Below are 25,296 nucleotides of genomic sequence, written 5' to 3' on the forward strand. Positions count from 1 at the left end.
GTAAACATGCAGGTACAGCAGGCAGTGAAGAAAGCAAATGGCATGTTGGCCTTCACAACAAGAGGAGTTGAGTATAGGAGCAAAGAGATCCTTCTGCAGTTATACAGGGCTCTAGTGAGACCACACCTGGAGTATTGTGTGCAGTTTTGGTCCCCTAATTTGAGGAAGGAAATTCTTGCTATTGAGGGAGTGCAGCATAGGTTTACAAGGTTAATTCCCAGTTTGGCGGGACTGTCATATGCTGATAGAATGGAGCAGCTGGGCTTGTACACTTTGGAATTTAGAAGGATGAGAGGGAATCTTATTGAAACAGATAAGATTATTTGGGGTTTGGACACACTAGAGGCAGGAAACATGTTCCCGGTGTTGGGAGAGTCCAGAACCAGGGATCACAGTTTAAGAATAAGGGGTAAGCCATTTAGAATAGAGATGAGGAAACACCTTTTCACACAGAGAGTTGTGAGTCTGTGGAATTTTCTGCCACAAAGGGCGGTGGAGGCCGGTTCTCTGGATACTTTCAAGAGAGAGCTAGACAGGGCTCTTAAAGATAGTGGAGTCAGGGGATATGGGGAGAAGGCAGGAACAGGGTACTGATTGGGGATGATAAGCCATGATCACATTGAAAAGCTGGCTCAAAGAGCCGAATGGCCTACCCCTGCACCTATTGTCAATTGCCTATTGTCTATGGGATGTAAAAGCCCTCTGATATCCTATATAGGTATTCTATCCTGCATTATGTGTTTGACAAGTTACTTCAGTCTCCTCCAAACTGAATTTTACATGCTAATCAATCCATTGGTACATTACTACAGCCTTGAAATTTCCTCCTCATTATCAATGAAACGGTCGATTTTGATATCATTGACAAACTGTTAATTGTGGCTTATACATTTAAGTTCAAATCCCACATATATACCATGAAAAGCAAAGAGCTGATAATGAGCAGTATGAACCATCAGTGTGTAGCCTTCTAGTCACTAAAATTCCTGTTGATTAGTTCCAGTTCAAGTGAGTTTATTGTCATGTGTCCCTGATAGGACAATGAAATTCTTGCTTTGCTTTGCTTCAGCACACAGAACATAGTAGGCATTTACTACAAAACAGATCAGTGCATCCATATACCATTATATACTCTTTACTCTTGAGACATTGGGCCAATTTAAAATTTAAAGTCTGAAGAAGGATTTCCCCCGAAATGCCACCTATTCCTTTTCTCCAGAAATGCTGCCTGACCCGCTGAGTGACCATCGCTTTTTGTGTCTATCTTCGGTTTAAACCAGCATCTGCAGTTCCTGCCTACACATTAAAACCTTTAAATATAGTTTCCCTTGGGTCCAATGAGATTTTACTTTTTGTTGAATCTTCCATGTACAACTTTGACAAACTTTGCTAAAATCTATGTATACTCTATCAGCATTCCTGAATGCTGCCTCAAAAAGTACATTTAGGTTTATTGTCACATGTACCGAGGTACAGTGTGTTTTGCCTGCTATCCAAGCAGATCATGTATACAATACAGAAAACAATCAGTACAACTCAAGTACAATAGATGGAGCAAAGATAGAGAGTGCAGACTATAGTTCTCAGCATTGTAGCACATGGCAGCAGATCAGTTTTTCAGACAAAATCCAATGTCCATAATGGGATGGACACCTTTGATTATGTTAGCTGCTTTTCTGAGGCAGTGGGTTTAACTTACACATGATCCTTCCTTCACAAACTAATGTTGATGTCATGATTTAGCTGTGCTTCAGTAAACGCTAATTCACCCCCCCCCCCCCCCCCATATTTTTATTACAATAATTATATATTTTTTATATAGTTTGGTTCAATTCACCTAGATATTTTAACCTAATAATTACGTTACCAAACTCCCTTGTTTCTCGCATGGAAGACTGCCCATGAATTGGATCCCCCCCACCCATTAATTGAAGGGTAAAGGATTAGCTGGTGATATGTTTAATTCACTGGACTAGTAATCCATAGAATTGCACTCACAATCCACAGTCTTGCAGTTAGGTAGGGTAGGAGTTTACATTCAGTTAATAATTATAAAAGAAACTAATCATTGCTAATGATAACCACAAAGATATTAGATTGTTGTTTTAAACCCCAACTGGTTTAATGACATCCTTAGGGGGAAGGCATTTTCCACCCTTATCTGGTGTGGCCCATTTGTGACTACAGATGCATGGTTATCTCTTTAAATACTTGTTATAGAGTTATCGAGTGATACAGCATTGAAACAGGCCCTTCAGCACAACTTGCCCACACCGGCCAACATGTCCCAGCTACACTAGTCCCACCTGCCTGCGTTTGATCCATATCTCTTCAAACTTGTCCTATCGATGTACCTGTCTAACTGTTTCTTAAATGTTGAGATAGTCCCAGCCTCAACTACCTCCTCTGGCAGCTTGTTTCATACACCCATCACCCTTTGTGTGAAAAAGTTACCCCTCCGATTCCTATGAAATGTTCTCCCCTTCACCTTGAACCTATGTCCTCTGGTCCTCGATTCCCCTAGTCTGGGTAAGAGATTCTGCGCATCATTAAAGTGTTCTAATGGTTGCTCAGTTCAGGGTTCTTTGGATTGTAAATGATAAATACTCTATTTGCCATGATGTCCAGACCCTGAAAGGTCCAGGAACATCTTTATTAAAAGGCATGCAGTCTATACTTAGGTTATACTCATACGTTGATCAGAATTTAGGCTTGATCTGAATCTGCTGTCACACCTTTTTTCCCTTGGCACGCTTTCACCTCTTCAAGCATCCTCTGCAATTTAAGACCTGGGTCTCCGGTCAAATTTATCATCCTGCTTAATTTTCTTTTGAGTCCATAAACTTCTGAAATCACAAGTCTGACTACAATAAATGTTAAAGGGATAAGAGCAAATATGTTTTTGAAAATTCAGCAAAAGATTTAGAGCCAAAGCTTAACCATTAAATGTCATGGCGAGATGAGGACTCTGGTGCTATAGATGGCAATTATTAAAGCAGAAACAAATGTGCAGCCATTACTGAACATTGACAGTGTTCAGATGTGTAACGGGTACTTTCAAACAATTTTATTTGTTCCAGTCAATATATTTTCAAGAGATTACATTGCCGTAGCCCACTAACACACTGTATCACATATGCTTACTCAATACATACTGTATGCTGCTTCGGGAAGGAATTCCAAGAAACATGAGAGGCAGGGTCACCTCCCCTTCCTGCATGAAAGAGGCTGACAGGGAGGGGAAAATTTGTCAAATTTCAATTTATGGTAGACAACAGATTAGAATCTAAACAATATAATTTCCATAATTGACCTCTCAGCAGAGGGGAAAGGGAATAAATATGCTATCATTGCACAGATTTAGTGTCTAGTTGGAAGTTATACCTTAAGAAATAGACATTTGAAGCAACAGCACTACCCTTGAGATGGCCCCCCTTGCTGGAGAGACTGGTATTTGGGGAAGTCTTTAACTCTGATCATTTGTGTATCCACATAAGGTGCCAGAATGGGTGTGAATCACTGGGCAGGAGGCAGGACAAAGACCCTTTGAAAAATAACTAAATAAAATACACATTGTTAGCCTGCAGTGGAAATCACTCCACAAATCTTTGATGAGTCAGACCTCATTAAAAATGGACTTTGATCAAACTGCTTGCTTTCTTTGTTCTTTAGTCAGGAGTTTGCCTTTTACCCCCTGATAGGCACGTGAACGGCCAACCTCAGCTCACATTTGAACCAAACTGACAGCTAGACATCTGCCAGCAACTAGCATAAACCAGACTTTGAAGATGACCTTTGGAGGTTGACCTGACCTGGTGCAGGTAACCAGCTATCAAGGATCATCAGCTGATATGGCAAAAAAAAACACATCTAACCAGTAATCAGATGTATTCACTTTGCAGCTGAGCATGTTGTAACTGTTGCAATCCTCCCAGCTCTCCAGATGTTTATGCACTGGGAACCAAGCAGTAATTGAAATATTATTGTCAAGGAGACAAAAGAGCCGAACAGCCCACCTAACAGTCATTGTCAGACAGCAGGGGTAATTAGTTAAATGGTCTTGTTAAGACAAGCTCCTTAATTGAAGTTGATGATTTCTTAGTGTCTGATTAAGGCCATTACACGTCTGGAAACTAATTATTCTTAATCCATTTAAGTGGCAAAATGATAGCAACAGTGTGCAATTCAACGGCGGTGTTAAAAAGGCTTGAAAAATGAATAGTTAATGGGGTGTGTTTGTGAGTGAGGGTTTTCATCAATTTATTGCTGTGCAATGACATTGTGCAATGGTGATTCATCTTTCTACCCTTGATTATCCGTGTACCCAGTGTTTCAGCCAAACATGCCAACATAGCAAAAACAAAGACAAACTGCTTCATCCAAGCTGCTGCAGGGATGAATCTGACAGGTGTTTAGTATTCTCACATGCATTTACAACTGCCGATCAAAGATGAATTTCTCCCTTATCATGCCTTGATTGTAAAGCTTCCAGTAGACAGTGGAACAGAAGGATTTCTAATGAGCAAATGCGTAGACCAGCAACATTTGCGAGGAGAGGTGAAATCACAATCACAGTCATGTGTGCGAATAAGCCATGTTTCCAGTGTTTGTGACTTGTCAGAGCCCTGCTTGTAAGGTCTCAACAGCAATGGACAATCGGTTAAAAAAAAGTGCTAAACGTGTCCCTAGTGAGTAGGATAGTGCTAGTGTACGGGGTAATCTCTAGTCAGCACAGACTAGGTGGGCCGATTGGCGTGTTTCCATGCTGTATCTCTACACTAAACTAAACTAAAGACTTGCCGGGCACTTCTTCAGACTTTTGGGTTGGTAAACGTCTTCAGACTTCTCAAGAAGGGCACTATCCCAAGGGTCTGAGAAAGGGTCCCAAACTGAAATATTGCCCATCCATTCTTTTCACAGATTCAGCTTGACCCACTGAGTTCCTCCAACACTTAGCGATTTGTGAAAGAATCCAGCATCTGTAATTTTTGAGTCTCCAGATTATAATTTAATTTGTCTGATTCCAAAGTATATGATCCTGGCTGATTCTAAGGTCTACGATCAAAGTACATCGATCATACCAATTTAATTCAATTTGTGCTATTAATTCACCTATTGTTTTATTAAAGTTACATGATTTTAGATAAAGATTCTTCAATTGTCTTTTTCTTGCTCTTTCCTAGATGCCACCGATTCAATGATATTTTCACTATTCTTTACTATCCCCATATCCTTTCTTTTTAAATGCCTACAAGTAACCTTTTTGACTGGTTCCTCAATCTGTTGATCTGGAAAATTACCATCTGTTCTACCCTCTGTGAGTTTATCCTCTAATTTATCACTGCTAATCGAAAAGCAGAACCAAACTGATGATGACAAGTTATCGCTATGAAACATAAACCTTTTATTCTCCACATATGAAACATAGCTTGTTCAGCATTTCCACTATTATCTGATTTTATAGCCCATAATTTGGTTTTCCATGATTATGAGGTTCATTTCCTCATAATTATTGTATTCTCCTTGTTACATGTGCTTCTAATTTTCTGACTATTTGATGTTATCTTATGCATTCTTAAGTGGCGCTATTTCAATTTTGATCAATGTTCCTACTCCTTGCTTTTCCATGTTAAGATCCTTCCTCTTTACTGCATTGTCACATTCTTCAATATCATGCTTTCCTCTTCTCCTGTACCATTTTACTGGTCTCATCTAAAAGTTGAGGGATTTTTTTTTGGTTACAAAATCAGTTATTTTGTAACCATGGTTTTGCAATTGCTATTAGATTATATCCATGTAATTCAATGTGTGCTATTAATTCACTTATTGCTTTATAGATGCTATATGATTTTAGATATAGAGTTTTCCATTGTCTGCTTTTAAACCATTTTCTTGCTCTTTCTTAAATGACACAGAATCAATACTGTTTTTCACTGCTCTATACTATCCCCGTGTCCTTTCTCTTTAACTGCCAACATTTCATCTTACAACAATACTCATCCCACCTATTTTGTTTAAAGCCTCATCTACAGTCCTGGTTATTTGATTCTGCTGTTGCCTGATTCAAGTGAATCCTATCCCAATAGAAAAACTTTTTCATACTGATTCAGCAGAATCTCCTCCTTGTCTGAGCTATATGATTGGCCTCTGCAATTATCACAATAGCTAATTTCCTTTTCATTTCAAGTGCCACTTCTTCCCAAGGAGATATTCCTAATCTGATACTGAGCCCACAACATATCCAACACTGTTGTCTGCTCATGGATGCAGGAGAACAGTCCTATCCTAGAACACTGCAGCGCAGAAACAGGCCCTTCGGCCCACATTGTATGTGCCCAGCATGCTACCAAATGAAACTAATCTAATTTGCCTCTATGTGGTCTGTATCCCAATACTTTTATTTGATAGTAATTGTTATTTAAAAAAAGTCTTAAGGAAATGTAAGATTTATATTGCCAATAAATGTAATTTATTTTACAGAAAAAGCATTAAAAATCCAATGAAAACGTACTGTCCTTTAATAGATAATTCAAAAAAATTGGCATCCTGCATTTCCATTAATTCCACTCCTCTGCTGATAGATGATCAACGTGAGTTTCGCCAGCAACAGCATTACCTTAACATTAAAGCACATGAAGTTCATGCATGATTGAGTAAAATGTTATAAAAACATTGAATACTGGAAATTCTAAATGGGCAGTACAGTGATGGAACTAGTAGACTTTGGCCTCATATCTCCAGCAACCTAAGTTTGATCCTGAGCTCCAGCCTGGTCTGCAGATTCTCCATCTTGACATTGTGTTCATTCTCCACTCTCTGTATACCCATGTGTCTGTCTAAAAGCCTCTTAAATGCCACTATCATGTCTGCCTCCATCAAAGGCATTTTTTTAAATTTGTATTAGTCACATTCACATACACCCAGGTGTAGTGAAGTGAAATGCTTTTTGCCATTTTGCAGCACACAAAAAAAGAATACAGACATAACACCAATGAGAGTCTTAAACACAAAGAACATCCCCCCACAATGGCTCCCACCATGAGGGAAGGCACAAAGTCCAGTCCCCAACCCCAGTTCACCCATAGTCGGGCCCATTGAGGCCTCCACAGTTGCCTCTACGGAGGCCCGATGTTCCAGGCCGTTCTCGCCGGGTGATGTTGCTCCGGCGTCGGGAGAGTCCTCCCAGCGGCTTGGGAACCCTGGAACGGCCGCTTCCGCACTGGAGGCCGCGGCTTCCGAAGCCAACAAGGCCGCGCCGGTTGGAGCTCCACAACTGGCGATCTCATCTAGAGATCCCAGGCTCCCGATGTTAAGTTCAGCGCCGCCGCCCGCAGCTGGTCGCTCCACAGTCCCGCAGCTCCGCGATGTTTTACCCGGCGGTCTCAGCTCACCGGAGCTCCAGCGCAGCGACCCAGGCAAGGCATCGCCCGCTCCACGATAGCGCTCCAGCGCTGTGCTGCCACCGAAGCCGAGGTTCTGGGCGGTCCCCGACAGGAAACGCCGCTCCAGGCCCGCTGGTAGGCCGCGAGGACGGGTCGAAGCTGCAGCCCGGAGAAAAGCCGCCTCTCCGATCACTATCCTTGGCAGCGTGTTCCAGGCACCCACCACCCTCTGTGTAAAATAAAATGCCACGCACATCTTTAAACTTTGCCCTGCTCATCTTGAAGCTATGCTCTTTACTCTGATATTTCCACCCTGGGAGAAAATGTAATGTCTGTCTACCATATCTCTGCTTCTCATAATTTTATCTTCGTATAATTCCACCCTCAACCTCTGGTATTCCACAGAAAACAATCCAAGGTTGCCCAAACTCTCCTTATAGTTAATATTTCTCTAATCTAGATAGCATTCTAGTGTGACCTAATTTACACCCGCTCCAAAGCATCACATCCTTCCTATAATGAGGGTGACCAAGAACTACACACAATATTCCATTTGTAATCTAACCAAAGTTCAATAAAGCTGTATTATGACTTCCTGGCTGTTATACTCAATGCCCTGACCTATGAATGCAAGCATATCATACACCTTCGTTACAACTCTATCTACTTGTGTTGCCATTTTCAAGGAGACTTGGATCCCTTCAAATCCCACTGGACATTAATGCAGTTTAGAGTCTTGGAATTAATTGGAAACTTTCCCCTTACATTCAAACTACCAAAGTGCAACACTTTACACTTGCTTGGATTAGATTATGAACATAACCTGATGAAGAACAAAACAATAACTATCCTATATTAATATTATACGGCCTTTCAAATCTCTGAGAAATCTTCTTGTTTTCAATTCTGCAAGAATTCAGTATTTTTTATTTCGGGGAAAGAACAAAGTAGCTGCAGTATTTTCCAACATAACTAAATTAAGGAAAATAAATTTTGCTTTCTGAAAATAAACAGCTGAAGATGACATTTGAGGAATGATCACCTTTTTCAAAAGTTAGCTTTTTGAAATCAACACCAATCAATTTAAGGGAGATTTGCTCCAGTGAAATTGAACTGATTTAATCAAGATTATATTGTCTGTTAAATTAAAAGCAGCTACTCCCTGTCCTTCAACCTTATTATCCTAATGTTATATCAACAAGCAGCTGTTTTATATTAGATTCTAAGAAATGTTTCTCCTGGTAACATGTTCACCTTAAGAAGCAAAGCTAATTGTACTGGATATCCCTTGTAAACAGGTATGGAGATCTGTGTCAAGTCCTTTGAAGTGCAGCCAGCACATTAAATTTGACTGTCTTAGATTATCTCCATCTTCTTCAATGACCTTCCTTCCATCATGCCAGAAGTGTTTTTTTCTTTTGCATTGCATAATGCCATTCACAACTGCGCAGAAAATTAAGCAACCTAATTTACATTAACCAAGATTGATGTAGAGATGATGGGTGGCTCATCACATTTGTACCACTAAGGTTCCAGGCAATAAACAAGTGAGAATTTTACTCTTGATGTTCAATGAAACTATCTTTGATGAGGTCCTCACCATAGAGATAATTGACTCAGCATTAAGCAGAAACTCAGCTGGACCACCTGCATGAATACTATTGTTACACGAGCAGGTCAAAGGCTGTGAATGCTGCCGCAGATGACTCGGTTCAGGATACTACAAGGCCTTTCCACTATCTACAAGGCGTGACTTGGGAGGTTAATGGCACACTCTCTACTCCCTGGATCATCACAGGCTTTAACAATATTTAAGAGACTCAGCACCATTGTGTACAAAGCAGCCCAATTGATTTATACCCCGTATGTTCCCTAAATATTAATTCCCTGCACTTCAAGCACACAGCATCTGCACAATGTGCACCCTACAATATGTCAGTGCTCACCAGGGTTAATCTTATAGCACTTCACAAACTTGCAACCACAACTGTCTAAAAGGTGAAGGAGAGCAGGCACATGGGAACACCACCACCTTGCAGTTCAATTCCACCCCCTCCCCCAATGTTGCACACTGTCTTGCCTTCAAAACCTGTTGCCGTTACTTTATAGATCTTATGTAAAGCATATTTACAAACTTAACATGGATTCAATGTGATACATGTATGATGAGTTCATACACAAATTAGTGCAGTGTATCACAGTGCAATGCTCTGTCAACAATTGAGTTTCTGATGTGTAGAACAACAAAACTTATTTTGAGAAACATGCTGAAGATTCTTACAGTTCTCAGTACATTTGCTAAACTGCGAATCTGTGAAGAAATACTGCTGAAGCAAAGTAGTGCCAGTGGGAACAAAACTGTCTTGCTCCATGCTTTTGTTGGATCCGCTTTATAATATTGGAAAATGCCTTGAAGCTAAATCTGCATACAAAAGAAATCAACCATCTTGGCATCCTTTATAATTAATTTGGGATTTAGAAAGCTAACTATACTGGGTGAAGTACAAATGTAATGAAAGAACAACTCCAAAGTACTCTGCCTAAGGAAATGCAGCCATCTGGTATGTGTGCGTATTTAACATTTAAATAATGTAGCAGGATAAAACAGTCTCAACTGGGTGCCAATAAATGGGGCAAATTGCATTTATCATTTGTATCTAAAACAGTATAGAATGTAATCACTTTAAGTACCCAAAATGTTCCCTATTTTATCAATACAATGATGTAAAATAAAAAAGCAGTGTTTTTTTCTCCAGATTGCAATCATTTTATGATTGTATAAATAAGTTCTCCAATACAGAGATATTTCTACAGTTTAAAAGCCAATAATTGTTAGTCACGTTAAAGCACCAATATGCAGTCTGTTATCATTATTATTAATTATGTTCTTCAAAAACTGATAATATGTTTGCTACATGAAAAATGCATTTTATGTGTATTGGGAGTTCTAATGAATGTGGACCTACAGCTCAGAAATGTCTTAATTTGTTACTAATTGGTACTAAATTTGTGATTTTGCACAGTTGGGTTAATCTTCACTTTACAGTTGTGCAAATTGGGTGACAGTTGCCAGCAGCCTTTTTTATATTTATCCCAAATATTATTCCCATCGACTCCCACAGCTTGTAGATGCAGACTCTCTATCATGCAAAATCAAGATCAAACTCAGAATGGCCTCAAGCTCATTGGTGTGGGAAATGGAAATGCAGTCTGACAGTATAGATGGTATTTTTAAGTTTGTGGGCTGAAGACAAATTGGGAGAAAAAGTGAGAATAAAAATGGTAAAGACAAGCAGATATGAGACGAGTAACATTCAGATTCATTGCTTTTCAAATTGGTCCAAGAGACTGAGCTGGCATGTGCACTGGGCAGAGCTTCCCAGCAGTGACAACTTCCTCAAAGCAATCCCCCCTTATTTCATGTACCTTGATGTTCAGGTGATTGTAAAATGGTTTTCAGAATTGAGTCCAGAACCAGGAGGTCACGGTTTAAGAATAAGGGGTCGACCATTTAGGACTGAGATGAGGAAAAACTTTTTCACCAAGAGAGTTGGGAATCTGTGGAATTCTCTGCTACAGAAGGCAGTGGAGGTCAATTCACTGGATCTTTTCAAGAGATATAGCTCTTAGGGCTAACAGAATCAAGGGATATGGGGAGAAAGCAGAAATGGGGTACTGATTTTGGATGATCATAGCTCAAGGGAACAAATGGCCTACTCGTGCACCTATTTTCTTTGTTTCTATGTTTTGTTTCCCTTGAGGCATGGTGGAGATTCCAATTTAGGAAAGTCTTGCTTATGTGGTTACTAAATCTCCTGCTAATTTTTAATCAAATCAGTCCTGCAAATGTAAGAAACCCTGAAGTGTCTGGAAATCTGAAATAAAATAAAACAGAAAACATAACATGCAGATCAAATGGCACGTATGTAAAAAGGGAAACAGTTTGTACATCAGGTCAGCTTCTTGGTTATGAGGCCAATTGGGGAATTAGGGCTGATACAGGAACTGTAGATGCTGGCTTACACAAAAAGAACACAAAGTGCTGGAGTAACAGAGGGTTGGGCAGGATCTCTGAAGGACATGGATAGGCAATGTTTCGGGTCAGAACCCTTCTTCAGACTGATTGTAGTAGGGAGGGGAACGCTGGAGAGAGGTGGGGGCAGGACAAAGCCTGGCAAGTGATAGAGACGAGGATAGATATTGGTCAATAGTCTCTGTGATGGTGTGAAGAAGTGTCTCAACCTAAAGCGTCACCCATTCCATCTCTCCAGAGATGCTGCCTGTCCTGCTGAGTTACTCCAACATTTTGTGTCTATCTAGCAAGTGATAGATGGATCCATGTGAGGGAGTTTGATTGGCAGTTTTTTTTCAAAATGTTACTTGCTAACAAACCTCACCTGGCTTAGCTATACTGCTAAAATCAAGCTACTTCAACAGCAAAGAATCATGATGAAGTTATTTCACAGTCTTCTAAAAATCTTCTAAAAAATCTTGTAAAAGTCTTCTAAACAACCTTCTAAAAATCTTGAGCAAATCTATTTTGCTTTAGAAAGGCAATATTTAAAACTAGCACTTCAAATCTTTCTTGAGGCAAATGTTGAAAGTTGGAAACATTGGTGAACTGTCTAATTATTTACTTCTCTGACAGGTGCAAACTTAAATGAAAGTTGGGATGAAAATCAATAGATTCATGTATGTGCAGGGTACGGGAGCTCTGGTCTGCTGTCGCTTCTCAGAAGAAAACTAGAATATGTCCCTGTCCACAAACCCTGCTGTAGTGGATTGCATTCAAGCAGATGGATTACTCCTGCTAGTTACCTTAATCCAACTTGATCTTCTGCACAAAACAGGAAAACGTATCAACACTTAGATTTAATTATTTTTACTCCCCCACCCCTTACAAACACCACCCATTTGATATTTATTACTTTGAAAGATGATTTGTTCAAAGAAAACATATTTTGGAATAAAGAGGTGTCTAAGTCTGTTGGCACTGGTGACTTTCTGCACTGAACAAACAAAAGCAGATGGACTTGTACGGCTGAATGGAGGGATTATAGTCGGCAAGGGACAATATTCATTTGTGACTGATAATGATCTGCAGTTCAACATACCTAAGGCTAAAGATTCCTGCAAGGTGGAAGTTGTTTTGAATGAGCCAGTAACTCAACGTGTTGGCAAGTTAACTCCTCAGGTAAGTGGGCTACATTTCAGTTAAAAATCATGTATGTACTTAGTCAGCCTTCAATGAGAAAATTATGAAAATGTTACAGTAAAATAAATGGTAATAGAGAAATTATGTCTGGTAAACATGGGTATGGAAGAGTGCAGCACGTGGGTAAAAGAGAACTGCTTATATGAGGTGCCAGTTTAGATTGGTGGCCCAATTCTGACTGAGGCCCAGAGGGTGGGGTTTGGTCTTGCAGAGTGAAGGGATTGGGGGTGGGGGTGAGAGTTTTGTAGAATAAGTGCTGGTGGGTGATTGGGAACTTGCTGCCATTTTCCCAACGTGAATGAAGGGAACGTAGGGACTGGAATGTTCCAGCATTAGTCTGGAGGAGAGAAGGAAAAAGTTGGAAATTTTCCTGCATTTAAATTGTTGTGAACTGGGTAGGGAATGGCGGAGGAAAGAAGGACATCTCAATGGAATATGGCAGTGAGTGGAAATAGATTATAAACTATGGAATTAGAGAGATTGCAAGGGGAAAAGGAAAACAATTTAGGGGTTAGAGACCTTACTGGAGGGATATTGAGAGAGTAGATTTAATATAGTTGATGTTGGGGAAGGATCTTTTGACATAAGACCATATTGACACATCCCCATGTCAATATAATGCCATCATGGTAAGGGTGACTCAAGATAGAACATGTCCAATTGAAATTTCCAAATGATGTAAAACCACTTGTCAGTGGTCATTATCACGATTTATTGACATTGTAAAGTATAATCCTGAATAAAACACTTAAGCAATTGAATTTCCAGGCAGAACGAGGAAAGTTGATGAATATCGGCTTTATTTATTGTCACTGTATCCTTAACATCAGCTTGAATAGAGCATTCATCATAGTGCACTGGTGCAGCAGTTGATCTCCGGTGGGGTTTGTACATTCTCACTGTTGCTGCATGGGTTTCTGTTTTCAGTTTCCTCCTACATCCCAAATATGTGCCTGTAGTTTAATTAGCTATGAAGATTACTCCTTAGTGTAGTTGAGTAGGAAGAGAGGAAATGGGACTGATGGCATTCCTGTGCTAGGATCCAGCATGGGCTGAATTGCCTCTTTCTGTGCAGTAATAATTGATTATTATCCATTGAAGTTTACCATATCTTAAGAGCAATATGATCTATTTGAAGTGGGAATGGTTAATACAATGATGTCAAATATCTGAATGTATCACTTTTCCCTGTTCCGTCTTGACCAAGCTTTAAATAATAATCCATTTACAAGAACTGTATGTGAAACCTCACCTTCTCTATGCTTTGAGGTAGATAGATTACTTCTGTTGAGTTTGACCACTATCTCCGGTTAACCCCAGGATGGCGGTGTCTGTCATATAAGGAAAGATTGGAAACTTGTATTCACTGGAATTTAGAAGGATGAGAGGGGCTTTTATAGAAACATTAAAATTATAAAAGGGCTGTATTAGCTAGATGCAGGAAAAATGTTCCCATTGTTGGGGGAGTCCAGATTCTGAAATTCACATGGTGCAAAGCCAAGGCGATAGAGTCACACACCGCGATGAACAGGAAGGTTAAGACAGCTAGCACAGTCTACGGTAAGTCCTTCAAAAGAGGGGAAGGGGAGAAGAAGGGGGGAGAAGGAGTGGAGACACTTTTGAGAAGCCAGACAACTTTTAATAATCCAGGGATACACAGCTGTGAAGTTTGGCGGGCATTTAACATTACCGGTCGGTTATCCTTGGTTCTGAAAACTCGCGCTTACGTTTTTTTCCCCCAATGAGCCAATGAAAATGACCGGTCAACAAAGGCGAATAACTAAAACTATCTATGACTACCTTGACTACCTATAACATGGCGACCCCACTACAACTGCACCTACGACTACAGGATTATCGATTTTCTCCATGGTGACCAATTTTTGGTTGCAGAAAAATTTTCAACATGTTGACAAATTTGCAGCGACCATACTGAGGCCGCAACTAGTTCTCAGAATGCGGGAAATCCTCGCGACCATGAAGGAGACTCACCAGAGACCACCAGCGAACATGTGGCAACCATGTGGTGATGTGGCGAGCGCAGAGTCTCTGCATTCGCCTAGAAAGTCACCTAAGTGGGACAATCCCTTTAGATAGAGCTCTTGGGGCTAGCGGAATCAAGGGATATGGGGAGAAGGCAGGCACGGGTACTGATTATGGATAATCAGACCTGATCACAATGAATGGCGGTGGTGGCTCGAAGGGCCAAATGGCCTCCTCCTGCACCTATTTTCCATGCTTCTATGTTTATCTGCCAATTGCTCCATTTCAGGCCAATGAGACAATCTTTTCTGCAGAAGTGGAAACACACTTAAATGGAACAGATTATGGACATAAATTATTTCAGATTATTAAAGAAGCATGATGAGAAGTTAAGAAAGAAATATTGAGGGTGAAATACAACATTTTAATTAATATATTTATTATTTTTAATGTCAAGCATTGATTTTGATGAATAATACAAACAAAAAAAATCTAATTACTATTTTTGAGCAGGTGTTTGACTGTAATATTCTCCCCTACGAAGTGAAGTACACCCATAATGGCTGCCCTCTACTCGAAGAAGATAATGTGATGCTAAGAGTTTATAGGTAATCTAAATAATAATTGTATATGATCTACAGTATAAAATGTTCATTCGATTAACTAACATTAAAAAGATGTGTTTACACTTCCATGATTGAATTGTGAAGATCAGACAGCAGTGGAAAGTTTGCAATCATACAAGGAGTGTGAATGTAGTGATGTCTTAACTTTGGTTTAGTAAACCACTCACATGCAGTTGGAATGGAGAATAAATGCTTGAAGTGTAAAATTAAAATTACACTGTTTGAAAGCTAGGTTGTGAAAGATCACAGTCTCTTTGCATAACAATTCTTCCTGCGTATGCGTATTGTTATAGATTAGGATTGAATTTAGATGGTGAAAATCTAGCATTATTGCTTTGTGTTGTCCTTTGGACGACACTCTGCGAATTGGAAGGCAGACTGAGTTGGTGCCCGGATATTTAACTTGCTTCTTTTCTTTTAATTTCCAGATTCACTGAATCCCAGACTTTCATGGAAACATTTCTCTTGAATGTGCAAATTACAGAACCTAAATCCAGTCTTATCAGCTTTGGATTAGTTGGGCTTCAGGTGCAACAATTTTATGGGATATCAAATCCCATTGACAAAAGTGTTGTGTCTTTCAATTACAATGTAAGCAGTGTGAATGCAATCTGTACAGTAACAATCTTATCAACTGAGGCACTCCTTCCAGCCCAAGGACAGTTGGTTGTTGATAACCCCAGGCCTCCTGGATCTACACATCAACATAATTCAACAAAAGGTACTTTAATTTTAAAAATATTTGTAGAATAGCAAATGCAATAGCAAATGCAATAGCAAAAAAAAACTGATGCAGATGTCAACTAAATACCTGGGAAAAACCTTTAAGAAGACTAAGGTTAAATAATTATATTAATGTGGTAATATCTAACTATTAACTAAATGTATCATATTATTCACAATAATTGCTATTTATATTATTGTGTGTTAAGTATTATTGATGATTCTCATTCTTCAGCAAGTCAATCTGAAGCTTCATGCCCTAACAACAAGGTGTGTCCCACTGGGTTTAAGCAAGTGCGATTCTTAAAGACTAACTGTGAAGATTTCTTAGCAATGGGACTGAAGTATCAACATCTCAGCCCACCTTCTCCTGAGGTTGACTATGTTCCAATCAGAGTCGAGATCAGGGATGAATGGAGCAGATTCCCACTTAAGGTACTCATTTTGTTGAAACATTTCAAGTTAAGAAGGAGCATGTATGTTTCAAGAGACAATTTAAGTGATAGTTTATTATTAAGAATGCACCGAAAACGAATGTTGGTCTGTAATCCACTGCATCCTATCTACCATATGCACAGGCCACAGTCATATGGGGTCAATTTCTAACTATTTACCCTCCCGTGGTAATTCACTGATTTCCAGCGGAAATCTAACAAAACTCCACCCTCAATTGAATTATTTAACCATCCACATTTCCTAACTGCAGCCCTTGTTTGATGTGCTCCATTAAACAGTTATTTTCTCCCTACTTCCTTGCCAGCAGCAACAAATAACGGTATGCAGGAGGTTCATTGTGGTGAAAGAAGATAATTGTTTGCAATGACATTAAAAGGTAGAGGGCAATTAAAAATTGAAGACAAAAATATGAATGTTCTTGAAAAGTCTTACAAAGTATCACAATATATTAACCTTTGCAATAACTAAAGGAGAATGTTTAAAGAGAAAAGAAGCCCAGTGTATGGAATAAAATCTGTAGCCAAGTTTTGGAGCATCCAAAGACTCAACTTCTGTAAAGATGTTTGTGAGAATAGGTCCTTGATGAGTCAATCTATGTTGCACATTGAAAAGATGTGGGTCAAAGTTTCTACTTATGGTTGATTGGTACTCTCACTGAATGAGGCAACTCTATATCGCACAGCAACTTTATATCATGACAGAATATGGCACGGTGGCACAGCGGTAGAGTTACTGCCTTACAACGCCAGAGACCGGGTTCAATCCTGACCACAGGTGCTGTCTGTATGGAGTTTGTACATTCTCCCCATGACCTGCGTGGGTTTTCTCCGGGTGCTCCAGTTTCCTCTCACACACCAACGTCGTACAGGTTTGTATGTTAATTAGCTTTGGTAAAAAATATTGTAAATTATCCCTAGTGCGTGTAGGATAGTGTCAGTGTGCGGGGATCGCTGGTTGGTGCAGACTTGGTGGGTTGAAGGGTCTGTTTCTGCATGGTATCTCTAAACTAAACTAAAGTAAATGTTTGGAATCATTCTTTTATTGCGCCTCATGTTTTCATGAGAAGATATTTTGCCTAGCTATTGTGAGAAACATCCATTTGCAAACTTAGTTTATGATACATGACGATGTTAGCTGCGAGTTGTTCGTGCTGTAAATTATAGGATGTACTGTATTTGCAGTTTTCCTGCAGGAACATCCCACATGATTGTTAAAAGTTTTAACATGAGTCCATGTTGACATTGGGTCTGCATTATGGAGAATAGGATGCATCTCTGTATGTTATAACACTTAATAAAATGAGGTTTGGTCTACTTTTACTGTAAATGTGAGTAAGAGACCAAGAGATATGAGCACAGAATGCTTATTTTGTATCTTTCAAATAATCCAATAGCAGATTACAGATGCTAGAAATCTGAAATATGACAGAAAATACTGGAACTATTCGGTAGGTCAGATAACCTCTAGTCTACTCCACCATTCAGTTATGGTTGATCTATCTCTCCCTCTTAACGCTATTCTCTTGCCTTCTCCTCAAAACCTCTGACATCCGTAATAATCAAGAATCTATCTATCTCTGCCTTAAAAATATCAATTGACGTCCTCCCGTGGCAAAAAAAAATCACAGATTCACCACCCTCTGACTAAAGAAATTCCTCCTCATCTCCTTTCTAAAGGAACGTCCCTTAATTCTGAGGCTATGACCTCTGGTTCTAGATTCTCCCACAAGTGGAAACATCCTCTCCCCATCCACTCAATCCAAGCCTTTTACTATTCGGTAAGTTTCAATGAGGTCCACCCCTCGCCCTTTTAAACTCCAGCGAGTACAGCCCAATGCCCATTCTCAGGATCATTCTTGTAAACCTCCTCTGGATCATCTCCAGAGCCAGCACATCCTTCCTCAGATATGGTGCTCAAAATTGCTCACAAAACTGCAAATGGGGCCCGACCAGGGCCTTACAGAACCTCCACATTACATCCCTGTTTTTGTATTCTAGCCCTCTTGAAATAAATGCTTGCAAATTAACTCCTTGAGATTTCTGCACCAGCACTCCCAATTCCCTTTGCACCCACGATTTCTGGATTCTCTCCCCATTTAGAAAATAGTCTACGCCTTTATTCTTAATAGCAAAATGCATGGCTCCACACTTTGTTACACTATATTCCATCTGCCAATTCTTTGCCACTCTCCCAACCTGTCCAAGTCCTTCTGCAGAGTCCCTGCTTTCTCTGCACTACCTGCCCATCCACCTAATTAGTTTCCACTATTCTGCTTTGCTCCCTTCTTGTACAGCAAGGGTAATATTGGCAATTTTCTGCACACAATACTCCAAATGCAGCCTAACTAAAATCCAATAGAGCTGCATTAATGTCTTCAATAGAACGATGGAACCCAAAATTGGAACTCTTTATTGTTAATAATTGTTTTGGAAAGACAACAAATGGCATGAGATGATTTTTTACCAATGCTTACACGCCCAAATGACAGCAAAAATAAAATCACAATAATAAATATGATTGAAATGTTGTATATTACCACTGTATCCTTTCATAAAAAAGTTATTCTTAACAATTAAATCCACAGCATGGTTGGATACTCATTGCTCTATTGGGAAATGGGTAATTTATTAGATTGTGAATATTTGATTGAATCATCCTCAGATCAATAAAAAAATTATGTTCTATTTATTTTCCCTGTGATATCTTCCAGTATCCCCATGCAACTCATAATGCAACACAATACACCAGGTTTATGGGAATGTAACTCTACATACATTTTTACCATCCATGACCTGGATATATTCAGGCGCTTAAAGTACTCTCAATGTCACTGATGCTTATATACCAGAGAATTATGAACTGCCACTAGTATAAGTTGGCTTTAATCTTAAATTATATCATGAGAGTGTAACTGTGATAATAGAGAGAATGTGGAGAAGACTTTTTCTTTTGAAATTAATTATTTGGTGCTTTGCTTTCATTGATTTTTAGAAGAACCTTGAAATTGATGTAGTTTTTTAAATAACCTAAGCAATGAGTAAACAGTATATTAATTGAACAGGTAGAACATGCTTGGCTTCAAGTTACCTTAGAAGGTGCAATACAAAATCAGCAACCAAAAGCAGCCTTCATGCCAATGTACATCCTGGAGGTTGATCAATTCATCTTGACGCCAATGAGCATTGCCACAATCGATGCAGAGGATGACGAGACCCCAAAGGACAGGCTGATTTTCAACATCACTGAGCCTCCTGATGAAGGCTACTTAACTCATTTGGATGACCATACCAAACCCATCAATTCATTCAGCTGGCAGGATCTATATGAAATGAAGATTGCGTACCAACCACCAAATGTCAGCCACCCTGAAAGAAGGAATTATGAGGTATTTTGAATCAATTTGTACTTTGAATTTCAAAAGTTATATCTAAGTATGGAATTCTCTCCCCTCTTCACTTTTAACTTTGAGTATCCTACCTTTCTTGCCTGACCCAACCTGAACTGTCACCTTTCAAGTTCCCCAAAGATGATGGCTGACTTGTGTAGGAAGGAACTGCAGATGCTGGTTTAAACTGAAGATAGACACAAAATGCTGGGGTAACTTCAAATCTGAAGAAGGGTCTCGACCCAAAACATCACCCAATCCTTCTCTCCAGTGATGTCCCTGTCCTGCTGAGTTACTCCAACATTTTGTGTCTATGCTACCTGACTGGCTGAGTTAATACGGCACTATGTGTTTTAATTTGTAAACCAGCATCTGCAATTCATTGTGTCTTCATAATTTAAGAGGTTAGAAATTCAATTTATACATAATGAAAACTATTCCCAACTCTGTCTCATGCTTTGTTAAGGTCTCAAAACTACAACTTTTAACCCCCTCAAAAAAAACAACCTGATGGAGCAATTCAGTGGGTCGAGCAGCATTTGTGGAGGGAAAAGGAATTTCCAGTGTTTAGGGTTGAGAACCTACATCAAGACCCAATGTCATTCCTGATACAAGGACTTGATTGGAAACATTGACAATTCCTTTTCCCCCATAGATACAACTTAACCCACTATTTTCCTCTAGCTACAGCTTTTGGACACTGTAGCTTTCTGACTAAAATAGATTTCCCAAATGGAAAGAGTTTAGCTATTCTCCACTATAATGTGTATATTATCTGAGAACTGGCACTATTGTAAAAACCCGAGAGAGGTTCTTTCATAAAGATTTTCTTTATTTTGGGGGAATGCAGAGTAAAATTGAGACATCATTTTCAATTAGTGTGTTCGGTCTGGCTACTTAAACCAGCTTTTTAGATGCCAACACAGTATAAATATCAAAACATTTCCACTCTTTCAACTTTTGTCAGGAATAAAATGTATTATAAATAAATGAAAAGCTTTGAAAAGACTTTTGGTTTCATGCATGCCACCATTTATGGTCTGTTTTTTTTGTATTATCTTAGGTTGAGTTTAAGGCAATCGACACATTTTTCATGGCCAGTGCTTCCATCATTGTTCACTTTTCGATCAGATCAGCACATACTAATGCACCAAGAGTTTCTTGGAATATGGGTACGTGCTATGAGATTTTTTTATTTTTATATTTTAATTTACATGAGAAAATAACCTAATCTGCTTATTTTTCCCATTTCCATTTAGATTGCAATTGCAAAATCTCTGATGACAATGTGATTGTGTCATATAATGAATGTGTGTAATTGTTCAGCTGTGTGCCCCATTCAACTCATCCTCCACTCCCAACTGGCCAATGTATGCTGACCAAAGTTCAATGTAGTTCTGCAGTCCAGGCTGAATTATTTAAGAAATTTTCTAATTTTACTGAGATTTCCAGCATTTGAACCTTTATTTGCTTTTTGCTTAAAGACCAGAAGGCATTAGGCTTGATTTCCACTTTGATTCATTCAACTGGTTTCATCCATTCCAGATCTTTTTCATTCTCCACTGAGTTACTGAGTATGAACATGTACTCATGCACATGTGAAACAAGCATGAATGGGGTAAAACTCTACGGGCTTGCTACCATCACATGGTATTCAGTCGGAGCCACACATTCGGAGAGGTGGGAAACACAATGGGAATGGGTGTGGGTTGGGGTGAGGGTGGGTGACAGATATGGAATCAGGTTCTGCTGACCATTTATGAAAAATCAAACATTAAATGAAGGTGGAGACATTTAACCAAACATTATGCAGACTGTATAAATTGCTTAAAAATAGCCTCAATTTCTCATTAATATATTTAAGCTAATGAAGATTTATATTTGAGAATTACCAAAATTAATTATTAGAAATCCAGATAGTTATAAATAATCTTGATTTCTAATAATTAATTTTCTAGTTAGGTCTGTTCTCATTGAAATAAATGCATTGCAAATCCAGTTACTTCTGTGCTGAAGATAGACACAAAGTGCTGGAGTAACTCAATGGGTCAAAACATCCCTGGAGAAAAAGGACGGGTGACATTTTGAGTTTGGACCTTTCTTCAGACCGAAAATTGGGGAGGGGGTTGAAGAGCTGGAAGCAAAAGAAAATACCAGAATCATTCAGATCACAAATTACCTCGGGCGGGGTGGTGCCTGGGAAGCCCAGTGTTGGCTAGGGAAGGTGTGATCCCAAGAGGAAAACCATATGGAGAACTGTGGAACAGGTGAAATAATTAGGGTGGGGGAAAGGGGGGAGGATAGGGGAGTAAGTGGAAGTTACTTAAAATTAGAGTATTTAATGTTCATATCTCTGGGTTGTGAGCTCCCCTGTGTAATTCCACCTCAAGCTTGGCCGCAAGTCAAGTTGACACTTCCATATTTTCAACTTCGGACTCATATTGTTTCCTTCATTTATTGGTTTACAACGTTTCTCTTTCTCAGCTTCTCCTGTCTTCTTCCTAAATGAATATCAAGAGTATTGTTTATTTTTCACTCTCAACGATAACCATGGTTTGCAAGGCCAGTACTTATCGTCTATTGCCAGCTGCCCTGAAGAGATATTGATGTAACTGGGTGCCTTACTGACCCATTCAGGGTACTAGTAAGAGTACACCCATCTGCACATATTGACCCGAGGAAAGGGGAACAGCAGGTTTGATGAAGCCGAGTTTTAGTTAAAAATATAAGAAGATATTAAATTGGTTTCTGGGCTAGCTTACAGCTTATATTTAGTGTCAAATTAGGCTTTCCTCAGGTTGCGGGGTGTGTGAGATAACATTGTCTCCCAAGTGAAGGAGCTAGAGAGATAGCTGGTCAAATCTTTGAAGTGAGATGCCATAAACCAATGTTTATGGGGAGGAGGCAATAAAGGAAGAGAGGAATAGACGTGACTCATCTTTGTAAACAAATAACCTATGTTTATGATGGACCAAATGACAGAGGAAGCAGCGAAGAGAGCTGGGGTGGTCTATTTGGAGATAAACAAATGGACAATGTTTTTAGTATATCTTGTACCATGTAAAAAAAAAGGTTTGATGTGATGCATTCTGTGGAAACCTTTTCCAGTACTTCTGACCATGACTAATGTCTGTGGAATGTGATAAGGGGACAAAAAACCTATTTAAAGCAATGTAATTCTGTTGTTCAGAGAAGAGGACCGGGGACAGTTGAGTGTCTACATTGGTCACTTAGCTGGAATCCTCGCTCCCTTCCATCGGCCGATGTTAAGTAAAGTTTTGAACTGGTCTACCAAACAGTTTGTGTGTTGTCTGTTTATTAAGAAGCGAACCTGGTTTAGTAGTTAAGATAAGTAGCTTTTTCATTGGCGTAGTTATGCAGGCCTCGCTGGGACCACATCAACGGCTGACTGTGCAAGAGGTTGCGGAGGTTGCCGGGATTGGAAGGGAGATAACTGAGCTCTATCGGCCCCCTTGTAAGACCGACTCCCTAGAAACTCCCGGGAACGTCTGTGATCCTTCATCAGAAATTGAATTGGTTCCCTGCCGAGGTTCTTCGAAACAGACAACGGTAAGACCAGTTGGGCTTTATATGGGGTTTTTTTACAGAAGGGATTGTGTATGTATTTTTAAGATGGAATTGTGTATATTTTTAAGAAGGACTTGAGCGGTTTCTCTTTCTCTTTTTCTCTCTCTGTTATCTTTGTTTTCTCTTTTTCTCTCTCTACTAAGGGCTCATCAGCCTTGTTGAGATATCCGTGATTTGTCGGGTTGAGATACGGGGGTTGAGGTGTGTGTCTGGCTTATTGAGACATCCGAAGAATTGTCGGGTTGAGAAATAAGTGACGTTGTATATTACAGTATTAAGAAGTCTGCCAAGTTGAGGTGTTGGGGTCTCGGTTCGCGGGTCTGCTTCGTTGAGACACTTGGGTCGTATATTAAGGAATTAAAAAGTCAGCCAAATTGAGAAACTGGGGTCTCATTTAGTGGGTCAGCCTGGTTGATATATTTGGGACGATTCGGAATTAAGAAGTCTGTTTTCTCTCACTCTCTTTCTATCTATCTATGGGGAATGTTATGGAAACCAGTCCTATATATGTGTTATTTGAATCCTATGTATAATAAGAAATTTAGAATGTTAAGTTACAAGTTGACCAAATGGTTGGGGGATGAAGCCTGGCCTGTAGGGGGCACATGGAATGTTGAGACAATTAAATAAGCAGAGGTGTTGATATGGGAAAGGAAGACAGGAACCCACAAGCCGATTTAAAATAGACTTTAATTTACAGCAATTGAACACTAAATTCCTTCCATTTGGCCTATAAATTGATGTAGATGAGATTTAGAGATCATGTTTTATTGTGAATTATTTGTGAATATTATTTGGACACTTGGGCTGTTTAAAAATGTTAATCATTTATTAAGAAATGGATAGATGTTTAGATCTAGTAATTGAAGTTTGAAATTAGCTACAATTGGGTAACTAACTAATTATATGCTTTTATTTCAGGTCATCCAAGTAAGATTATTTTATATTTGTGTCAGAATGGTTCAATCTATGATAACTGAAAATTTCATTCAGTTCTCTTAATTTTTAAGAAGGTTATGGGCTTTTGACTGTCCATGATCACAGTTTTTTTGTTATGTCCATAGAAAATCAATAGGGAACAAGATGCTAATTTCCGAGTATGAAAATGGCCATAACTTTTTTATTACTTGAGATATGCAAGTGAATTAGGTGGCAAATTAAACTTATTGTTATGCTTTATCTGATGGGATAAATTGCAGATTTGACTTGATTTTTTAAATCTCACAATTTTGTAACTTTGCTAGATAGAGTTAAGAAACAAGGATAGCACTAGGAAAGGATGGAAATTATTGCAACTAGAATGCCAGTGGGCAGAGGAACAAGAGAATAGAATTAAAAGACAGGCAGGAGGTGAGAAACAAGTGATGGTTAGTAAAAATAAACCCAGTACTGGTAAATCCTCTGGAGGAGACTTCATGTCTGGCACGACAACCCTATTTGGTAATGAAAATGAGGAGGAGTTAGATAATCTTGAGAGATGTCTACCAGTAGCAATGGCATCTTTACCTGGGACAGTTCTGTCAGTAACGTCCCTATAACTTGAAGTTCTGACCTTACAAAGCTCTCCAGGATTGGGTGCACGGGAATGCCTTTCTGTGTGTAATTTGTTTAAGGCATTGATGCTACCAGAACAGCTGATCATTATTAAATGTACTGCACACACTGGTGCTGGGGACCCTATAGCAAAAGGCAATGGGTTGCTGATAGTATATCCAAGCAAGCAGCCTGTACATCCAAATGTGGTGACATCTGGTAAACAGATACTAGCAAATAGAACGGTCCTGCCAGATATGAGGGAGGTATGTACATTACAGAGGGACGCCTCTTGTATATAATAATAACTATGGAAACAAGTGGGCTGTGCCATTGATTCAGCACACCCCGCTTGGACAAGTTGGTGTATACGATACATTTTTACCCGTCTTACCCATGCTGGTA

General features: G+C 39.4%; 1 protein-coding gene across 1 annotated transcript in view; it reads left to right on the forward strand.

Moving 5' to 3' along the window:
* frem1b (Fras1 related extracellular matrix 1b) overlaps positions 1 to 25,296 on the forward strand; it is a 147,191-nt gene that overhangs the window by 9,093 nt on the left and 112,802 nt on the right. Inside the window, 6 exon segments of the mRNA XM_055641852.1 lie at positions 12,031 to 12,576; positions 15,094 to 15,188; positions 15,635 to 15,927; positions 16,165 to 16,364; positions 19,447 to 19,770; positions 20,834 to 20,942. Of these exon segments, the coding sequence (XP_055497827.1) occupies positions 12,319 to 12,576; positions 15,094 to 15,188; positions 15,635 to 15,927; positions 16,165 to 16,364; positions 19,447 to 19,770; positions 20,834 to 20,942 (1,279 nt within the window). The 5' untranslated portion in view covers positions 12,031 to 12,318.

This window comes from Leucoraja erinacea, chromosome 10, assembly GCF_028641065.1.
Source record: "Leucoraja erinacea ecotype New England chromosome 10, Leri_hhj_1, whole genome shotgun sequence".
Taxonomy (NCBI): domain Eukaryota; kingdom Metazoa; phylum Chordata; class Chondrichthyes; order Rajiformes; family Rajidae; genus Leucoraja; species Leucoraja erinaceus.